Source organism: Cyclopterus lumpus, chromosome 24 (assembly GCF_009769545.1).
Source record: "Cyclopterus lumpus isolate fCycLum1 chromosome 24, fCycLum1.pri, whole genome shotgun sequence".
NCBI lineage: Eukaryota > Metazoa > Chordata > Actinopteri > Perciformes > Cyclopteridae > Cyclopterus > Cyclopterus lumpus.
Genome location: NC_046989.1, coordinates 13,820,969 through 13,841,136, shown reverse-complemented (window position 1 = coordinate 13,841,136; position 20,168 = coordinate 13,820,969). Strand labels below are relative to the sequence as shown.

At 40.9% G+C, this 20,168-nt stretch overlaps 1 protein-coding gene across 2 annotated transcripts; it reads left to right on the top strand.

Annotated features, from left to right (window-relative positions):
* The first annotated feature begins 279 nt into the window (after nt 1-279).
* ttc13 (tetratricopeptide repeat domain 13) lies at nt 280-17,986 on the top strand. 2 transcript variants are annotated; one of them, XM_034527108.1, is made up of 23 exons: nt 280-621; nt 2,376-2,470; nt 3,850-3,925; nt 4,030-4,100; nt 4,281-4,346; nt 4,895-4,987; nt 5,970-6,086; nt 6,201-6,311; nt 7,408-7,490; nt 7,671-7,812; nt 8,078-8,252; nt 8,605-8,761; nt 9,141-9,271; nt 9,372-9,504; nt 10,203-10,295; nt 10,503-10,586; nt 10,977-11,061; nt 11,389-11,498; nt 12,018-12,153; nt 13,073-13,152; nt 13,932-14,010; nt 14,622-14,701; nt 14,784-17,986. In XM_034527108.1, exons 1-23 carry the CDS (start codon nt 453-455, stop codon nt 14,896-14,898), a joined length of 2,481 nt encoding a protein of 826 aa, XP_034382999.1. In that variant the 5' UTR covers nt 280-452; the 3' UTR covers nt 14,899-17,986. The 2 variants fall into 2 exon arrangements, with proteins under 2 accessions (XP_034382999.1, XP_034383000.1); XM_034527109.1 differs by having other exon boundaries at nt 433-621; nt 11,392-11,498.
* The last annotated feature ends 2,182 nt before the right edge of the window (nt 17,987-20,168 follow it).

Genomic DNA, 20,168 nt, shown 5'->3' with positions numbered 1-20,168 from the left:
GACCCTTAATAAATTAATACGATGGAAAGGACTTTTATTTATAAAACAACAAAAACAAAGGACTCAGTTTACATTGGGCGCTCATTCCAATTTGTTAGTGGCTGTTTTTCTTGTAATTTTCGTATATTATATTATTATTATATGTAGATCACTAAACGCTTACTTATCTCATCAGCAGTTATTGCATTTATACTGAATGTAGACTTTAATCTAAAAGTCATAACGGTTTTATTTTTGTTCCGTTCTGTACATGATGGCTCTAACAAGGACCACCGGTTTGACAGCCGCAGAGCATGTTGGGAAATGTCGTTTAAACGGCTTCTCCGGCTCCGGTTTTCTTCTTCTTCGCCTCCCGGAGACTCTCGCGCGTGATGAGGGGGCGTGGTCCGTTCGCTCTTGATCGAACTGCAGCAGCTTCCGCTCTCTCTCTGGCGTCACACATGTAACACAACATGGCCCCTGCCAGCCGGTCTGTTGTTGTGGTCGCGCTCTCACTACTGTACCTGAGCCAGACAATCTCCTCCTCCGAGTATTTCTCCACCCTCACTTTGTTCAACAATGAGCTCCACAAGCAGGGATGCAGCTCGCTGTCCGAGTGGGAAGAGTACGCGGCTGACTGCGGTAAAAGTCTCTCCTTTTTCGGTGTTACTTTGCCACGTCTTCCCCGCTCCAACTGTCACTGTGCGGTGAACCCGGCTAGCTTAACCGTACGTCGGCTAACGTTCAGATGAGCTCGCGACCACAAGCAGTGACAGCCCGGGGGAGATGGTGGAGATAAGCTCGTGTTCTTACAGCCGTAGAGGTTAAATGGGATTTGAGACCCGAGGATAAAAGAAAAAGGGAGTTGTGACACAGGAGGGAGAGTCTATCGGCGTGTTCATAACAGTGAGGAAACTCAACAAAAACTCACTTAGAAACTGCATGTTCGAGCTCACCCCAAAGAGGTAAACGCGAGGCTCCATTCAGAAAGATGCAGCGCGTCGGTGTCGTCGCCTCGCTGCGCGGCGAAATCACACAACGGAGCACAACTGATGAGGCTAGTGGATTCTGTCCATCTGCCTAATGTCGCAACTTGTTATACAAAATCAGCTTTTAGGACACACTGTTCCCAATTGATAGTTAGATAGTTGGAGAGAGAGAGAGAGAGAGAGAGAGAGAGACAAGCAACCATCAATACTCATAATGTTCAATAAAAAGTGGGGTCATTTACTGTAACCTACAAATATGTGTGAAGTGTACATGGTGCCAATTACACTGTAAAGTTGCACTGTAGTTGTGGATCGGGCCATTTATAGATGTGGAAAGATGAGTTCTGGGGGAGAGTGTTTGAGTCCATTCGAGCAGTGGCTCTCAACCCTTTTTCAGTGATGTGCCTCTTGTGAAATGTGTGTTTCAGCCAAGTGACCCTGACCAGTGCAAAGCATTTTTGGTAGAACACATGATGTAATCCACTGTGCCATCAGTGTCTGATTTAATATTCCGTTTATGAACCTACACTTATATTTTATTGAATACTTATTAAATAACTATTTTGGATGTTCATTTTAAATCTACATTTAATAAATCTCACATACCTCCTGCAGTGCCTTCACGTGCCCCCATTTGAGAACCACTGCTTTAGAGGGAAGGAAGGGAGGACGAAGAGAAATTAACCGGTTGAATGAGTTGAGATTACTGCTGCTTGGCTCATTGTGCGTGTGCGGAACTGAAGAGATATTCTGAGTGATTTCTAATAGATATTTTAATGCACAATAGCAAACGTTCTCGGCTTCTTGCATGTTTTAGCCTAAGTGTAACCCTTTTCTCTTGGGATGCGTCTTTCCTGCCTCCTGGACAATCAGCATGCTCAGTTTAGCTCGTATTACAATCAAAGTGATGTTATCTTTGCGTGGTTATGCAATGGAGTTTTAACAAACTAGTTCCTGTCCATGCTTTAAATGATTATTACTGCACATTAACTGTGATCAGATCTAAAGAGAGCCGTGGTGTTCACTGTGTGGGCAGTGGTGGCCATGAAATACCCACTGGACATACATATCTACACACCTTGGATTGTTGCAAGTGCTTTGCCGTAAATCCCCCCAAAAATATAAGAATAAGTGATGCACTTCTTAACTTCAGCTTTGATGTTCCAACATTTTAATGGATTCAGGTGTGTGGGTTTTCACACCACGTGGCTGACATGCCACGGTGAGAGAGGTCAAGTCTGCTTGATATAAATACATGTCACTTGAAAGACTAATGCTTTGGCAGGATGAGTTTATTAGTCATTTTAAGTGAAGACATTTCCTTTAAATACATACAATGCATTCAAATAGTCATTGTTGTATTATATGTCAAGTGTGATAAAATGTGAATAACGTTTGTCTTTTCAGAGTCCTCCATTTTACAGTTGGAAGACCCAGACTGTGAGGAGGGAAGCAACCCACCCTGCGAGTCGGTCTTCTCACTTAACGCAGAGAAGATCCTGGTGAGATCTCTCTCTCTCTCTCTGTCTCTCTCTCTCTCTGTCTCTCTGTCTCTCTCTCTCTCTGTCTCTCTCTCTCTCTGTCTCTCTGTCTCTCTCTCTCTCTGTCTCTCTGTCTCTCTGTCTCTGTCTCTCTCTCTCTCTCTCTCTCTCTCTCTATGCAAAATGTCTGCGTGACAAGCTCTCCAGGCCTTCATTCTTGAATCAAGTGACAAACCCTGTTCTCTATTATTGGTTGGTTTTACTCCAATTCATTGATGAAACATTCTGCTGTGCTCATGCTTTAATTTGGTACGGATTCCTCGAGTCTTGGTTTGACATTCTGACCCGTTGAGCCAAAATGATAGACGGTTATGACAGAGTCTCTTCATTTCCGAGAGAAAACGTACAGATATACTAACTACTTATATCGAAGAAATTAAATAAGCATGGGGATTTATTACCAAGCTGAAGAGAATCAGTAACCTCCTCTGGTTTATAGTTTCCAGTGGTTGATGTACGTGTAATGACACCCAACAGTGATGTCAGAATGTACTAACCACACACTGAGTGCACCTCCAACTACAAGTTCAGAGCGGTGTCATGCCTCGGTTTGCCCAGAAATAAGTTCATCCAAATCGGTTTACCATTTTCAAGGAGGTCTAAAGGCATGTTGTGCAGGTTCAGTAGTTCCTAAATGACTCTCAAGCCTGTATTGTGACCGATTTACAGTTAAGAAGCGAGGCGACTAGCTTTTGACCTTGTGCCAGTAAGAGAGTTTATAGTTTCTGATGAAGTTGCTACTGGCACTGTAAATGTAGGGCTCTCTGGTGGTATATGGCACAGTTTTCTTGTCAGTTGTATTGTTGCTGTTTTTGAAACGTAAAATGCTGCCACAGCAACATTTGCATGCTGTCAAATTTGCATCCTGTAATGGTCTATGTTATGCTCTTGGGATGACACCGTGAATACAAAGTGAGACTGCGAGAAAGAGGAAGGAAAATAGTCCTTTGATGCACACACAGAATATTTATTGCTTCACGAGAATTTGGCTCAGCGGTAGGAAACGACCTCTGATTCTCATTCTCTGATCTCTGGGGGGCTTAATTGCTCCGTGTAACCTTGAGAGATGCCGGAGCGCTCGTTAAACCTATTTTTAACTTGACAAAACAAAGGTTTTACTGCATTTTTCTATATCTACACATATATTAAATATAGTTATTATATGTGACTCGATTCTGAAACTTTTTATTTTGTCCACCTTTGAGACTCCTTTCTCATCTTTGCGTGTCAGCGCTGTCTCTCGATGTGTGTCTCTCTTTTCACCTGAACATATTGTGTATTGTATTGTAGTGTATCAGTTATTGTTTTTTGTTTTTTTATCTTGTCTCTATCTCACACAGAACCAGGCCAAGTTGTTTATAGAACAGAAAAAAATCCCCTTTCCTGTAGATAACCCCAACACAAACGAAGAACTCGGTAAGTTTGCACGTTCCAGAATACAAACGTCCTTCACGCTGAATGGATTTTATATGTGTTTGCCACGTTCTCCCAGTTATTCATCATTTGCTTTGTCGTTGCAGCTATAGGCTACGTTCTGATAGGCAACGGCCTTTATGACGAAGCCATCAAACACTTCTCACTCTTATTACAGGTGTGTTCGCAACTGGAGGAGCAGATGTTCCCTCTCAAATGCATCACATTTTAATATTGCGTCACTTAGGCTATGTTGTCACCTTCTACATCCCTCCAACCCAGAATCAAAACACACCGTCCTTTTCGTTTTGCTGAATATTCATGTTTATATAAAGACGTGTTTTGACTTTGATTAAAGGGCGACCCAGAGCTGGTCAGTGCCATCTATGGGAGAGGGATAGCTTATGGGAAGAAAAGTCTCCAGGTGAGTGACAGCATACCAGCTTCCTTTATTTGTTTGTGTCATGTATTCTGCCTCTCGACGTTTGTGGTTTTATTGTTGTAGTTTGCGGTGCTTTAATTTCACTGCACATATTGAAATGGGCAATAGAAAGAAATTCTATTAACTTGCTTACAACATTCAGTACTGCGCTGTAGTCACGGGTAATCAGATAATTCATAGCAGATGACTTTACATTACAAGTGACACAGTGCTGAACCAAACCCTGAGTTGAGTTTCATTGGTCTACTCCTCTTCTTGGGGGGGGATTGTCTGTTTGCATTTTCTCATTCATCCTGGATTCTGTTGACAGCAGCAGTTTCAGGTAAACGCAGAATGACTCAGTGTCTCATTTAATGAATGCAAATCCAATCTGCCAGGACTCTGCGGGTATGAGAGTGTGCCCTCAAGAGAAAACGGCCACACAGCAGTTTTTGGGTTCTTCTTCTTGTTGGTGGCTTTTGATCACTATACATTACGGTTTGTGTCTACAAAATGTAACGGCCTCCCCTCCACTGTGTCTCCCGCGCCAGGACATAAAGAATGCTGACTTGGCGTTGTACGAGCTCAACAGAGTCATCACCCTGGAGCCTAACTGGCCAGAGGTCTACGAACAGAGAGCAGAGGTACAGAGAAGCTGTTAAAAGGAGGGAGTAACTCTTTTATTGTGGTGCACGGCCTCTGAAGCTCCTTTTTAAAAAGAAGTTTACAGGAGATTTCAAGTGCCCCGACCTCTTGGCAACAATGGAAATCGTTTGGCTGCATTAATTTACATTATGCTACTATCTGTACTGTTCATAAGTTGGAACTGATCGTTAATCTTCACCGCATCTGATACATTTCATGTCGAGACGTCTGCTCGTCGAAGCGTCGCCGGCTTCTAGATTAGATGGCGTGCGAGATGTTCAATGACAGTTTGGCTAATCTGTGCTGTTTTTAAATTGGGGAAACCTTACAAGTTGTGTAATGTGTTGGTGTCGCTTTAATTGCGAGCGCAGGAAACGTAAAAAAAAAAAGATTGTCAAAAAGTTGTTAATATTCAGGTGTCAAAGACCGTACGTCGTTTAGATCTGGATGGCACTTAAATATTCAGACATACAAGCGCAAAGTCACGTGAGTTTATATTTCACCAGAGTGTTCGAAGAAAAAAAGTCTGTTTCCTCTTTGTGAGCTGTAAGCCACTTGAATGCATCTCTGGTGTAAGCAGACTGACATGCAAGTCACTCAGAAGTAGTTCCACAATCCTGAGTCTTCATCCTGATTTAGACCGAACGTCACTTCATGTCATTTAGTTACATTCTATGAAACTCATTATGAGCGACGCGTTGGAACAATTTCACAACTCTGTAACATGAAGGCCAAGTTACACGTTTTCCTTAACTCCTATTCTTCAAGAATATTCCTGTTATTTACAAATAATAAATAAATAATATTCGGTTTGTTTACTTTAATCTGAGTAGTCCTTTCTCTCCAAGAGGAAATCCAGCACAAGAGAATATCAACCATAAATAGTGGATTTATTTTTCCATCTGTAAGTCTGTGTGTTTCACTTTAAAGGATGTGCGAGGACTTAAGCTTTTCATTTTCATTGTGCTCATGCATCTTCAGATCCTGTCTCCTCTGGGCCGTATCAGTGAGGCTCTGGGTGATCTGACCAAAGCCATCCAGCTGCAGCCCTCAGCCCGTCTCTACAGGCACAGAGGAACGCTGCTCTTCATTTCAGAGGTTTGATCATCGTGTCTGTGTGTCTGTGTCTCTCTCTCTCTCTCTCTCTCTCTCTCGCTCTCTCTCTCTCTCTATGCTTCCATTCACTCACCTGGTGCTTTGCCTTCCCACCAGGACTATGTGGCAGCTATGGAAGATTTCCAGCAGTCTTTAGAGCTGAAGAAGAATCAGCCCATCGCCATGCTGTATAAAGGCCTCACCTTCTTCCACAGAGGAATGCTCAAGGTAAGTTGCTCACTGTCTCCTTTTTTCTTTTTTAAGCCGACATCTTTGGTTGGGTATGTTTTGATTCTTAAGAAATTGATGAAAACCAAACTTTTGAAATAGCATTGGTAGCACAAACCTCCCATCTAGTGCTTTTAAAAACTTGTTTTGAGGGATTGTAGTCAATAATCTGTCCACATTTATGCTTTCTATCCATCTTCACTGTCAATCACTGGAAGCTTCCTGTGAGTTGTCAACATGACAAGAGGCCTTTGTTTCCTGAAAACTGCTGCTCAAAACACAACATACTATTTTTGGGTGCCTTGAGACACAGATCTCAGGGGGAAATCTCTTTAAACCAAACCACTTCTTTTAGAAAATGTTAGTTATGTGACGGTGGAATTGAGTCTTATCGATATTATGTTTGCACCAAGCAGAAATAAAGGGAAAAGTTTAAATGAGATAAAGAAATTGACATACACCCGATTGAAGCTCCTGGTGTGGCATGCAAATGTTACATCTTACTATTTTCAAATGGTATACTCATTTTAATCACCGATGAGCAGCTGCAAAGTAGACGGAGTATCCTGCTCCGGGAGGGGGTTGCATTTTTATTTCTTTGGTTTAGCCAAGTTCTCGGAGGTTACCACATCACACAGAGTTTCTTTGAGCAGACCTCTCAGCAGGAAGAGGATGCCGTGCTTCACACCAGAGTTTCCTGTATCTGCTTGTTGTTGAGGCTGTAGATCAGAAAGGAGGAGAGGTTCAAATTCAAGAGGTCTCCACTTCTGCCTTTTTTAAAAACCCTGTACATTACCTACAGGCAGCCGACAGTCGACTACAAGCAATAACAACACTCTGAATATACCTAGCAATGAAGCCAGTTGTACATTTCATACTCCGATACGGATACTCTCATCATCATAAAGAGTAGTGTGATGGACTTGTAGGAGAGTTGGACATAAGAAGTGCTGCTTTGTGATAGTGGAATCTGCTGCAGATCATCAAACATCCTTTTATAACTGCTATATGGAAAGATTGTGCAGGTCAATCTCCATGCCGTGCAAGTTCCTCTTGTGTTGTCACTCTGAAAAGTTGTTGGAATTTCTGTCGTCAGGAAGCCATAGAGACATTCAAAGAGGCACTGAAGTTGAAGTCTGACTTCATAGATGCCTATAAGAGCCTTGGACAGGCCTACAGGTACAGCCATATTGGTTATTCACTGGTCACTTTTTACAATGTTACCATTTTTACCCAACATACAAACACAATATGTTCTTTTTGTATTTAAAAAAATTGAGAGTACCCACCTTTCTCCCCCCGTCTCACTAACAACATGTGCACTGTTGCTCTCCTGGTATCTCTTTTTCCTCTTTCCAGAGAGCTGGGGGATTTTGAGTCTGCGATGGAGAGCTTCCAGAAAGCCCTCATGTTGAACCAGAACCACATCCAGTCTCTCCAGCTTCGAGGCATGATGCTGTACCACCACGGTTCGCTGCAGGAAGCCATAGGCAACTTCAAGGTGGGGGAAGTCCACAGTTGAATTCAAGTAGCTTCCATTCCTCTGGAAGGATTGTATGGTACAACATATTCGTCCTCATTCCAACAACAGATTTAATTGTCTTTTATACCCTGAGGGAGTGAGTGACACAAACAAATTACAGCATCCACAAATGCATCGACCTTAAACTGTACATGGCATATATGTCCAGCAAACTTCATCAGTCCAAACCTCCTTACAGTCTTTTTGGTTTCTTTGATTTTCTCTTCTCCTGTTGGTCCTCCAGAGATGTCTTCAGTTGGAGCCCTACAACGAGGTGTGTCAGTACATGAAGGGGCTGAGTCACGTGGCGATGGGACAGTTCTACGAGGGCATCAAAGCTCAGACTAAAGTCATGTTGAACGACCCTCTGCTGGGGCAGAAGGCCAGCTCCGAATACCTCAAAGTTAAATACCTCAGAGGTCGGTGTCACTGCATGCAAACACAAGATACCATAATAGACACAGTCATAAGTTTTGTTGCACCTCCTTCATTCACACAACTGAAAAACTCAGTTTGAACTATTTTATTTCATCACAGTTTCACCACAGCCCCTTAAAATTCTTAGTTTTAATTGGCTGGCAGGTTCGGATTTGTTTTTAGTACCTTTTTGATGCAGGAGTTTGTTTGAATTTCTAAAGTAATGAATTATACTTAATAAAGGTAATGACGGCAACGGCTTAGCTAAAACTTCCATTTCTGAAATACCTCAGTACAGGCCATTTTGATATTATGTCTCATATTCTGCTTTGCCCCACCGTGTGTTCCTACCAGAGTACTCTCGCTACCTGCACTCCCACCTTGACATCCTAGTAGCCGAGTACAACGTGGACCAGGACTTACCTGGGAACTTCAAGAACCACTGGGCCAAGAACCTGCCTTTTCTAATAGAAGACTATGAAGAACAGCCCGGCCTACAGCCCCATATCAAGTAGGTGTGATGGGTTACAGACGATTCACACCTGGAGCAATAACATTGACCTAAACAAAGGTTATTGTTATAGATGTGAATGGGCTTTGATTTAAGAATATCTACTGGAGAAGATTCATAAATGTTCTTGGTTTCATTTGACGTTAATAAATATATATATATATATATATATATATATATATATATATATATATATATATTCTCAAAGCCGCATTTTGGAACAAACTCAGAGCTGAGGAAAACAGTGTTTTATGGTTGAAAGCTAACACCTGACATCTTTTTTTAGAAGGCATGAAAACATTTTCAACAAAACCTCCATGCTTCATGAAAGCTTTGACTAAGTTCATCCTCCACATCTTCCTGTGTTTGTGGTTTGCAGGGACGTGCTGCCGCAGAACTTCGACAGCTACAGCAGTGAAGTTCAAAAGCTGATCTGCTCAGCCGACCACCTGGGGGCGCTAATGCAGTACGACACTCCTGGCTTCTTACCCAACAGGAGAATACACAGAGGTACCGCTGATGGGTGCTGTGGTTCATGACGATATTTTAAGTATTAACGGCAGCAGTAAAAAAAGAAAAAAAGAGTGACGGGTTGTTTGTACCTTTTCAGCCATGGGTTTAGCAACCCTGGAGGTGATGCAGGCCATGCATCGAACATGGAGCAACTCCAAAGTGCGAGTCAACGGCAAGACCAGGCAAATGCAGTGGAGGGACATGTTCGATATAGCTGTCAAATGGAGGAGGTGAGGAGGTGTTTCACGAATATAAAACAATAAATAATTCAAACCTAGATGTATATATCGGGGATGGGGGTGTGCACGTGATGTAATGCAAAGGCAATGTTAGAGATGTTTTGCCTATTTCTTCTTTGGTAATAAACTCTTTAGCACAGGATCAATTGATGGTATAATACAGTGACTGTAGAAACAATGTATTAACTCAAAAAGTGGATTTAGTGTTTAGTGAGTCTAAAAGCATCCAACTGTTTGGTTTTGCGTGATGAGAGCAGCGAGAAGAACTTTGAAATCCTAATCAGGAATCTGGAAATAACCCTAAAACACACATGAATAAAGCTAAATAAATAAAATAAAATAAAAATGTTATATATATATATATATATATATATATATATATATATATATATATAGCGACCAATTCATCTTGCATAACAAAAGAAATCCAGACTGAAGCTCACATTTATCAGAAATGTTGTCTTAAAGCTCAGAAGTCGGCCACTAAAATCTCTTTAAACTGCTATATTTCGATCACTTGTGTTGACCTAAATTCTTTGCTTATAGCATGAAATTAAACAAACCAAATACAGACACTGAGTCGGCTAAACCGTTCTGTCCTCCTGACACTTTCCACCAAAGAATCGTTGGTCCTCAGCTGATTGGATTTCAGTGTTGAGAGACTAACTGAGCTTTTCCTGTGCTCGTAGGATCGCGGATCCAGACCAGCCAGTTCTGTGGTTGGACCAGATGCCTGCCAGGAGCCTCAGTCGAGGCTTCAACAATCACATAAATCTTATCAGGTAACGTCGCACGCTCTCATGAGTCCCCCGAGCAAATGTAATTTCAACGTGGCTTTGCTTCGTCGTGTTCCTTGTAACCCAGTTCCTTCAGTTTTGAATTCCCAGCAGCCTTGACTCTGACAAACTCACCAAAAGAATTCCTTCATACATAAACAGCTTTTTCTTTTGACGGTATGTCGAATTCCTTTTTTTCTTTTCTTGCTTCAGGGGACAGATTATCAACATCAGGTACCTGGCGTACTTTGACAACATCCTCGACTTTATCAAAGACAGAATACTGGTGTACCACGGGTAAATTACTCCAAAACTTCATTCAGTTTCTATCTTCTGTGACTTAAAAACACTTTTCTGAATATTCTGCACTGCCTGAGTTGCTGCAATTCAGCTCTGTTGTTTCCTTTCTCTTCATCGTTTTTCCATCCATTGAATCAAAGAACCGTGGCTAGCATCAGCATGTCTCGGCTAAATTATTTGACTGCAGTTTTGTCAACATGCTCGCCTACTGTACGCCGCCTACGAGGCAGAATTATTGGTTTCCCCTGGGTTTATTCATTTTGCATGAGAGTGTTGAGGACGTGTCTATTGAAAATATGTAAATGAATGTTTATTCTTCATCAGTGTCCTCGCTCTTCTGTTATCTTGCTGCTTCTTTAATTGACAAGTTCCTGTTTTGCGTCTCAGAGCGTACAACCCCAGAGGACTCTTAGAGGTCCGTCAAGCTCTTGAAAATGTGAATAAAGTAGAAGACCTGCTTCCTATAATGAAGGTAAGGATGGAAATCTGGATGATTCATGGAGAGAGAAGTAAATGGAGATCAGGATGTGTGCAGGTCCAAATGAACTGGATTCAAGTTTAGATATCACACACTCAACTCAAGGTCCACTTACTTATTTTTCGATCGTTCCGCACCGTCCTCATCAGCAGACATGATACGTTGCTGTGGGAATATGTCAGTGGATCTTGAGTTGAGATTGTGGTGGGAGACCTCTGCAGTGGCACAATATTTTGTTTTGGTTTGTTTTATTGTCCTGTATCCGTTCAGTAGTGAAAACCCACAACGGGTGTTTGTGTGTGTTTTTTTTATTTCCTGAAGCAGTTCAATAGTAAAACCAGAGATGGCTTCACGGTCAACTCCAAGGTGCCGAGCGTGAAGGATCCTGGGAAAGAGTACGATGGTTTCACCATCACGATCACTGGAGACAGGTACGATGAAACGACGGTCTGCACTCCTTCTCTTAACGGATAAATCCTGGGGGATCAAAAAAGCATATCTTTCACCCTAGTCATGTGAAATCCATAGTTCAGTGCCTAATAAATGGCCCTTTTCAAGATATAATTGCGCATTTTAGACTGACCTTTTTATTGGGACCATCCTGAGGCATTTTATCAGCATCTTGATATGCCAAACATGTCATGTGGCTGGATTATTTTAGCAAAGGTGAAGGCCACCATATAAATGGATTTAACACATTTCTGAGGAAAAAGTCTTTTATTTGCATAGAAAAAGTCTTTCTATTTATTTCTATATTTTCTTTTGACCAAACTAGTGAAAAATGGGAGTGAAGACCAAAGTGTGGTGTTTATATATTTTTGTTATGTGTGCATTAAAATATGTAAATGTGGCATGAACTCTTTGTTTGAACAGTTAGTTTGATCTATGACGGCGGAAGGAGATTTAAGGGATTACCAATCCCCACTGGTGAAGTGTTTTCTGTGTCGTAGGGTGGGCAACATGTTGTTCTCAGTAGAGACTCAGACCACAGAGGAGCGGACGCAGCAGTACCAGTCAGAGATAGAGTCCATCTACAAAGACCTCACCGCCAAGGGGAAGACATTAATGCTGTCCACTGAACTAGGGGTAAGATCTGTTTCTGCAGTCAACTGGGAGCATGACTTTGTCATTCCATATGTAATAGGAAGCACAATCATGTTCAATACAGTGATTTGTGACATGACTTGAAGCTTTACATTCTTTTTGACAGTTTTAAATATCGTCTAGAGTAGAAAACAGCAGTTCCCAATGAAAACAGTTGGTCTGCAGATTATCCAGAGTTACTAGGATTTTGTTTTCAATGCTGCAAACAAGCGTCCGTTCCCCTCGGCAGTGTTGAGGTGGAGGCGGAACTATACCAGTATGTAGTTAACCGCCAAACCTATTTCAAATATTTAATGGCATTTTAAGAATAATAAATGGAGAAAAAAAATAATTGGTGGCAGCTCGTGTTGCAGTTGTATCTACATATATTTCATTTGGGTACACTTTCAATTCTGCTGCATGGTTTATTGAAGCAGGAGAAGGAAACTGGTCTCGGCAGCCGACTGTTTTAAAGCTTTAACGTTAAATATTTAATTTCATTGCCGTCAGTCAGCACAGCAGTTACTCAGTTTGCCCTCTCTCTCTCTCTTCCTCTCTCTCTCTCTCTCTCTACAAATTGGAATGGAGAATATTATTCATTTGACAAATCGATCACTTCATGGAATTAAAGCAGAATGTGTTCTCCAGCTGGCTGCCGTGGATGACGTTCAGACAGTAAAAAAACAGGCTTTTAGACTTCAGGCAAAGAGGATCAAACTATGAAAGTTAAAGCAGCATTCTGACTTCAACCTGAGCTCAGTTTCCCTTCTTGCTGACTTACAACAACAATGTCCCAATTGTTGTAACAACTAATTAAGAAACCGATTCCTGGACCAAAATGAATCCAGGACATGTCGGTACTCTTGCTCCGGGCCAGTTTATGACATGACAGTTGACTCTGATGACTTTTTGTTCCTTTTAGGATGCAGATGCCGTGTGTAACCTAATCCTCTCATTGGTGTATTACTTCTGCAACCTCATGCCCCTCTCCAGAGGATCCAGGTAATTTTCAGGTCAAAACGTCCCTCCTACATTTCTTAAATGTTTCATCGTTCACAGCCCATGGGGCATAAATCATTTGTGTTCTTCCGAGCTGTGCGGTGACAGGTTAATGTGCGAGTATGGCCTTTTTAGTATTGTTTTGAGATCCTCTTTGCCCAAAATAAAATGGTTAACAGTAAAGTAAAATTCTCAATCATCACTCCTGACCACTAGAAGTGTGTGATGGCGTCTGGATCTGCAGACCCTCTGCCTGTATTTGAGCCTTTCTGTTCATTTTGCACCGTTCTGGGCTTTTCTGTGCGTCACCTGCTAAAAAGAAACGTAGCGACCAGGTGCCAGATCGTGAGCACGCACCCAAGGGGAAGCTACCAAAATGGCAGACACTGCGCTGAAAAATGGCCAAATATTGTGAAGATCAAACGAGTGATTCTGTGATCGGCCTTCACTCGCCGGCGAAGCACTGTTATTCTCGTTTAACCGGGGAGGAGGGGCCAACTGTGAAGGGTATGCTTCCAAACTGCAACTGACAAATCCTATTCATTCGACCTTTTGTAAAGAAACATAAAGATAAACTGGATTTTGGGTAATCGTTCAAACCTGTTTTAAAGTCCCCATGGCGTGTCTCGCAGACATCTGGTGACGAAACCTGTCGGACAGTTTCTGAGGGCGTGAGCTTGATTGAGGCTCGAAGAACAACATGTTCTACCTTTAACGTGCTACATGCAGTAGTTCTGATGCCCGTGTGTAACAGCGTTCTCCCCTCGTCTGCTTTTCCTCAGTGTGGTGGCCTACTCGGTCGTGATGGGGGCGCTGATGGCCAGTGGGAAAGAGGTCATCGGCAGGATCCCGAAAGGAAAGGTAGACATAAAACATTCAGACCCTTAATAAATCCGACCAAATCAAATTTGATCTAAGTAACAACGTATCACAAGTCATTAAAACGCATTAAGTCATTTAGTCATTAAGACGCCATTCAATGATTTGAATGGCGTCTTAATGACTAAATGATGGTCGTGAAGGTAAAGCATGCAGAGAGATTAAACACGTCTTTTTTGCTTTCATCATGGAAATACAAAATCGTCCCGAATAAACTACAAGACTCTGAGAATCAGATTATTTACATTGTCATATCAGTCTATAAATATGATGTTTTTAAAAACATTATAACTTTACATAAAGAATGGGAGTAGGAATTCACTACAAGTCGGAACTTAATGTCCGACCTGAACTGAAAACACAAGGCAGAAAATAAGAAATCTGATCAGCTGATGAAGAGGTCAACCTTTTTTTTTTTCCAGCCAGGAAGCTGGTTGAGTGTCCTCAAGAAAACTATCATGTTTCAACCCTTCTGGCAGACATGTTGCTGCTTTGAGGACACAAGTTCAAAAGAGAATTTCATTTTTGTATTTGCTTGTCGAGGCTTTTCCCCTTTGCATACTCTAAACCGTATTCGTTGAACATTGTTTCAGCTGGTGGACTTTGAGGCCATGACCACACCCAGTCCAGACAGCTTCAGTAAAACGGCAAAGAACTGGATGAACCTCAAGAGGTATGGAGACGCTTGTCGTGTGGTCTGTCGTTCCTCTCCTTGGCTCCACTCTCATTGCGTCACACCTTTTCTTCCTCAACAGTTTACCGAGTTGGTACCAGAGTCTTCCGTCTGTCGCGGAGAGCTTCCCGTCCACCAGAACGATGATCGAGGTTCTCAACACAGACTCGTCTTCGCACTGTCCAAAGAAGTCCTAACGCGACTTCTACACGGGAGAGAATTCGGTTTAATTATTGAGTCTTAATTAATAATGCTTCTTCACTGGGCTGAACAAAAAGGGGCCGTCGGCGTCTGCCCCCCAAAACAAACTGGATCCAGTTCTCCAGAAGCCTCTTGGCTTTACCGGTAATTGTTTACATTTTTAATTGGATAGAATTTGGCCATATTGATACAAATTCTAAACATTATTTTAAAGAGGCTTTGTGAGGAGTCTTTTGTTTTCGTTTTGGGGAAAGCCACAATGAATCTTATTTTGCCGTTCTCTGTCATCCTCCGCCATCATTAAGTTCATAAAAGTTATAATTCTTCCACCACCTCTACTGGATGCTTGTTGTCACAAAACGTGAAGTTTGACTTCAGCTAGCAGTATTATAATTATTAGGAAAAGATAATTTGCCAATACTTAAGCACCGCGACAAACAAAACAACACATTTCACCTGATAAAGAAAACAGTAATTTGACGTCTTTAGAACCCGGAAGTTGCTCATCGGTAAGTTAGTTTTTAGGTTCTTAAGGGTTCTTATGTGACTTTGGTGAACCTGATCCAATTTTTTAAAACACCAAAGATTATTTGCATGCGATGGATAGACAATAATAGATAATATTTATTACATTTATTTCAGAATGTGGCCACCCAACTGCAGCAGTCAACTGTCAACATCCAGGCAGATCTTTATTTTTATTTGCCAGTTCTCAATTAGTTTTATATTAGAATTTCACTTCACAGAACACATTTAGTCCATGTTCATTAAGTTCAATATTGAATCAGACTTTTGTTCAAGTACGATAAAAAAGAAAAAGAATTGGTGCGACACTTCCTTCCACACTGCAGCTGTTTGGAGAAGATGACGGAGAACAACGGTATCACAGTTTGGGATGCAGAAGCGATTCTGTCCCCTCTCTCTTTTTCTCTGCTTCATCGGCAAACCCCAAAGCACACAGTCCTCAATGTCATGAGCCGTCAGGATGAACAATCATATGATGCATCCGCCTGGTTAAATCTGTAGCTTCAGATTACCCGGAACTTTGACTTGGATGCTACTTTGTTGTCTGGTATCGAAAACCAATTTTGTTTAATATTCAAGTTTAGTAATTGGCACTTTAAAACTTGTTTTTTAATCACTGCTGCACACACCTAAAACACACACACACACACACACACACACAGTCGAGCCTAGCCTAGCCTAGCCTATCAGCAGAGAAGGAGTGTCGGGACATTTTGGAAACCTTTTGAATTCCCCTCTGGATATTTGAAGCAGTCTCTTTTTATTTAGTTGTCTCGACACTTGCAGTAAGTGTCACTTCCTCTTATCGGGTCTATTGAACTCTCTTCGGCCATTAAAGGGTCGGTATTGAGACGGGTTGGCTGCTGAAGTATCAACGCAACAGTCAGAGACTTTTAGAGATTTTTCAGAGAGCCACTTGTTCTTTTTGTGACGTAAAGTCCTCAAAAAGAGTCTTCAGTGAGTTGATTATTTGATCAACAGAAAACAGTCAGATGAAAGATTGATTATTTGAGTGACTGATCAAGCACAAATATCAAACATGTTCTGTTTGTCCTAATTTTTCTGTATTTTATAAATTGAATACATTTGGGCCCAAAAAAACTTGGACCAGGTTAAGAAAAAAATATATATATAAATTATTTATTTCTGTGGAATTGATGACTCGTAAGTTTATGAAAACGAATATTTTATAGATTGAGTTATACAATTTGAATAATTAATTTGTAATGAAAATGAACAAGTTGCAGCCCTAGCTTCATGTTCTGATCTAGCTCTGTACTGTGGCGGAGACGCTTTATAAATATGCATAATAAGATGCATTCGCTGACATGTTGCATATCAAAGTGAATAAAGAAAAAGTAAAGGCAGCCTTGTTGTCATATAGTAGTGGGGAAAGTAGACATTTTATTTTCAAGTAAATACAAAGAACGGAGACTTCTGAATGTTCTCTGACCTCTCTGACAGTTGGGTCTTGTTGAGGGTGAATCGTAGAGGAGGTAGAAGCCACACACTGGTATCGTCTTCCTGTCATTCCTTTCGCCATTTGTGTCTCACACACATCTCTGGGGTTATTCTTTGGATTAATAAGCTGGTGAGAGCTGTCCTTACTGGTTCTCGCTCTGGGAGATAAGATCTCATACACCTCCAAATGTCTTTAATCATCAGTGCATCTATATCCAGTTGATTTTGCATGGCCACATTTCCGTCTTGTCGAGCTGACAACCAGGTCGGACGAAAACACGAAGAAAGAGGTTTCCCAAATCCTCAGACATTTAATTGGCAGTGAATCTGAAAGTGTTGTCGAAGGTGTTTATCGTTCGGTCGTCTCTGTGGTGAAAGTTCATTAGTTTAAAAAGTGTGAGTCTGGCGACGCAAAATTAATGACTCGTTTAAGGGAAATAGCGCGCACACATTATTTAAGAAAATGTTGTTTTCGTATTTCAAGATAAAATGGCGTATTCCTGCAAGGGAGATTATTAGATTAATATGAATGAAATGTGACGTTTACAACCTTATGAAACAAAAATACTTGATTGATATTGAGGCTAGATTAGCCTGTGTTTTCTTTGTATGACTCATGCAAGCACAAGGAGGAAACCGGCTAAGTAGGTGATTCCCCTGGGACGATATCCGAGTCTTCTGAACAAATTTCAGACGTTTTTCTTCCCCTCTAATTAGAATTTTGATGAAAAAGATGCCTTGAATGCTAAAGTATCGTCACTGACGGCTATCTCAACGCTGCAGTAGTTCTTAATTGAATGTCCTTTTTTTATATATACTGATATCCACAAAGTAAGAACAAATTGATCTGTTCAATGGCATATCTGATTTATTTCCTGCATTACTGGCAGTCTGCTTTCTGCCACTCCTCGTTCATATCAGTGATTGTGCCGACTGGCTGTCGTTTCCTTTTCTTTTTCTTTGTTTGCACTGTTGACCCAGTCATTAAGTGCTATGATGGGATCTTAAAGCTTGAAACTTGAAGGAGGGATTTCTTTTTTTTTTATTAAATGAGTGACTGAATGTTCAGCAGTCAATAAAACTGGTTGACAATTTGAACAGGCTGTGTCCTTTTTTTGTGGGGGGGGGGGGAGGGGGGACCTTAAATTGTCTGTGAAAAAGTAATGCAGCCACTTCTGCTAATGAAAGATTAGATGGTTCCGATATTAATACTATTAATTATACTTATTATTATGGCATCGAACGTAAAGGTTGCACCTTCCGACCAACTGAAACTTCACCCGTGTGCCAAGCGTGTCGGAGAACTACGACGGCCATGTTTGGTTTGTCTGTTCTGAGCTACTGTGCTAAAAATAACTTAATATTATATTCCATTTCTGCCCCTAGATCGGGAGAAATTACATTCATTCAACACTATTGACTCACTAACTTGAACATGTAGTCAATTAAATGTTTTAGTAATGCTTTAACTTAAATACCTCCATGTCAATTTAGTATATTTTTTTACTTAGTGTCTCGTAATTTCCCTGACTAAGTCAATCTTGAACTCACAGCTGTAGTTTATAGCCACTTAACAGTTTGCATATTCAATAAGTAGGTAATGTTAGCTTTATTTGACGCTCGTACGGTTTATAATGTGTGTCTTACATGTACCAAACTGTCATAGTCGGAGTTGTCTTTCTCGTGGGAGTTGAGAGACTTTATTAAGTTTTTCTGTTGCCGTCCAGCCCAGCTGTTCCTTTCACACACCTGCTGTCGTGCCTCTGTGGTGGGTTTGTTTCTACAAGAGACTTTGATCCTTACGCAATCAAACGGGCTGAATGTAAACCACCCTATATATATATATATATATATATATATATATATATATATATATATATATATATATATATATATATATATATATATCACACTAGTGATGTCATATATGTGATGTCATATATGTGAGTTTCAAACATTTAGATGTAATGAAGCAAATAAGACATTATCGATGGTGCTGGATATGATAAATCAAACTCCCAACAACCACCGCGCGGTGAAGTTGGATATTCGACAGACATTCCCTGCAGCAGGACGGACAGCTCGGCTCCCAGTGCTCCTGTGTCACTGCTGGCCGACAAGCATCTTCAGTGTATTCATGTCAGTGAAAACTATGGTTGGAAAAACTACACTACATCGGCCTCATGTAGCACACTTTCCATGAGTAATGTGTTATTCAAGTATTTTACACTGTTTTAATGGAGAATATTGGCAGTTAATCAAAAGCTTTTGAAAAAACTGCCAGGAGTAGAAGTGTGTGTGTGTGTATATATATAAAGCAACATGAAATGGAAATATTCAAGTAAAGTGGGCCTACAAGTACGTGAAGATTGTGCCAAACTACGTCAGTGGAATAAAACTACTCCAAGAAGCAAACAGCTTGACAAATCTGGCTTATGGTTGCTAAAATATGATTGGGACAACTTGTAGTCCATATCTGTATTCCACCAGGTTAGAAATGAGAAATTTGAGTCTGGGAAAATACATGTGACCACTTGGGAAGGTGTTTTGTAAATAAGACATAACAACAATTTTTTTTAATCCACACTAAAAGCGATGCCAGGGCACAGTAACAGATTTAAATGGTTGAGAAATTAAAAATGACCATCAGATCGAAGGTGTCTGATGAAGACCATCTGCGGCTTCTGACCATGACCCAGGTGTACTGATCCAGACTCACACTCCATTAAACAGTGCAGCTTGTTTCAATGAATAATAAACGTACATTTTTCATTTGATTGTTTATAGGAATTGAAAAAGCACGACAATCTGATGAGTAGCGCAGTGTTCACAAATGTTACAAATGTGTTATTAAAGTTGAGTCCATGAGTCACATTACATGAAGCTATTGATGAAGAAAAAAAACAACATTTTCCATGAAAATATTAAAAAGAAATAGTATTAATACTATAATCCCGTACATATTGATTTCACATTTGATTGATTCGGTCGCCCTACATTATTCTCTATTCTCTATTAAACTATGTATGTGAAATGAACGAATTGCAGGTTAATAATGAAAATAAGTGTGTGAGATCCATTTAGTATGATTTTGGAATCATAATTGTCAGTATTGACAAGGCCGCATGGGTATTGGACACAAGTAGACATGTTTGTGTTATTTAAACAGTAGACCAACCCTGCATATAGACGATCCCTAAATCGGCTAAAGACAGCATCCCATACGAGACTTTGAACACGTGACAGCGCCACGTGACCACCCCACGCACTGGAGCTCCTA

Bases quoted from the DNA above. Each gene is read 5' to 3' on its own strand.
- ttc13 (XM_034527108.1), top strand. From the start codon at position 453: ATGGCCCCTGCCAGCCGGTCTGTTGTTGTGGTCGCGCTCTCACTACTG. The intron at 10,587-10,976 runs GTAAATTACTCC...TTTGCGTCTCAG, and splicing joins AGAATACTGGTGTACCACGG to AGCGTACAACCCCAGAGGAC. The intron at 14,702-14,783 runs GTATGGAGACGC...CTTCCTCAACAG, and splicing joins AACTGGATGAACCTCAAGAG to TTTACCGAGTTGGTACCAGA.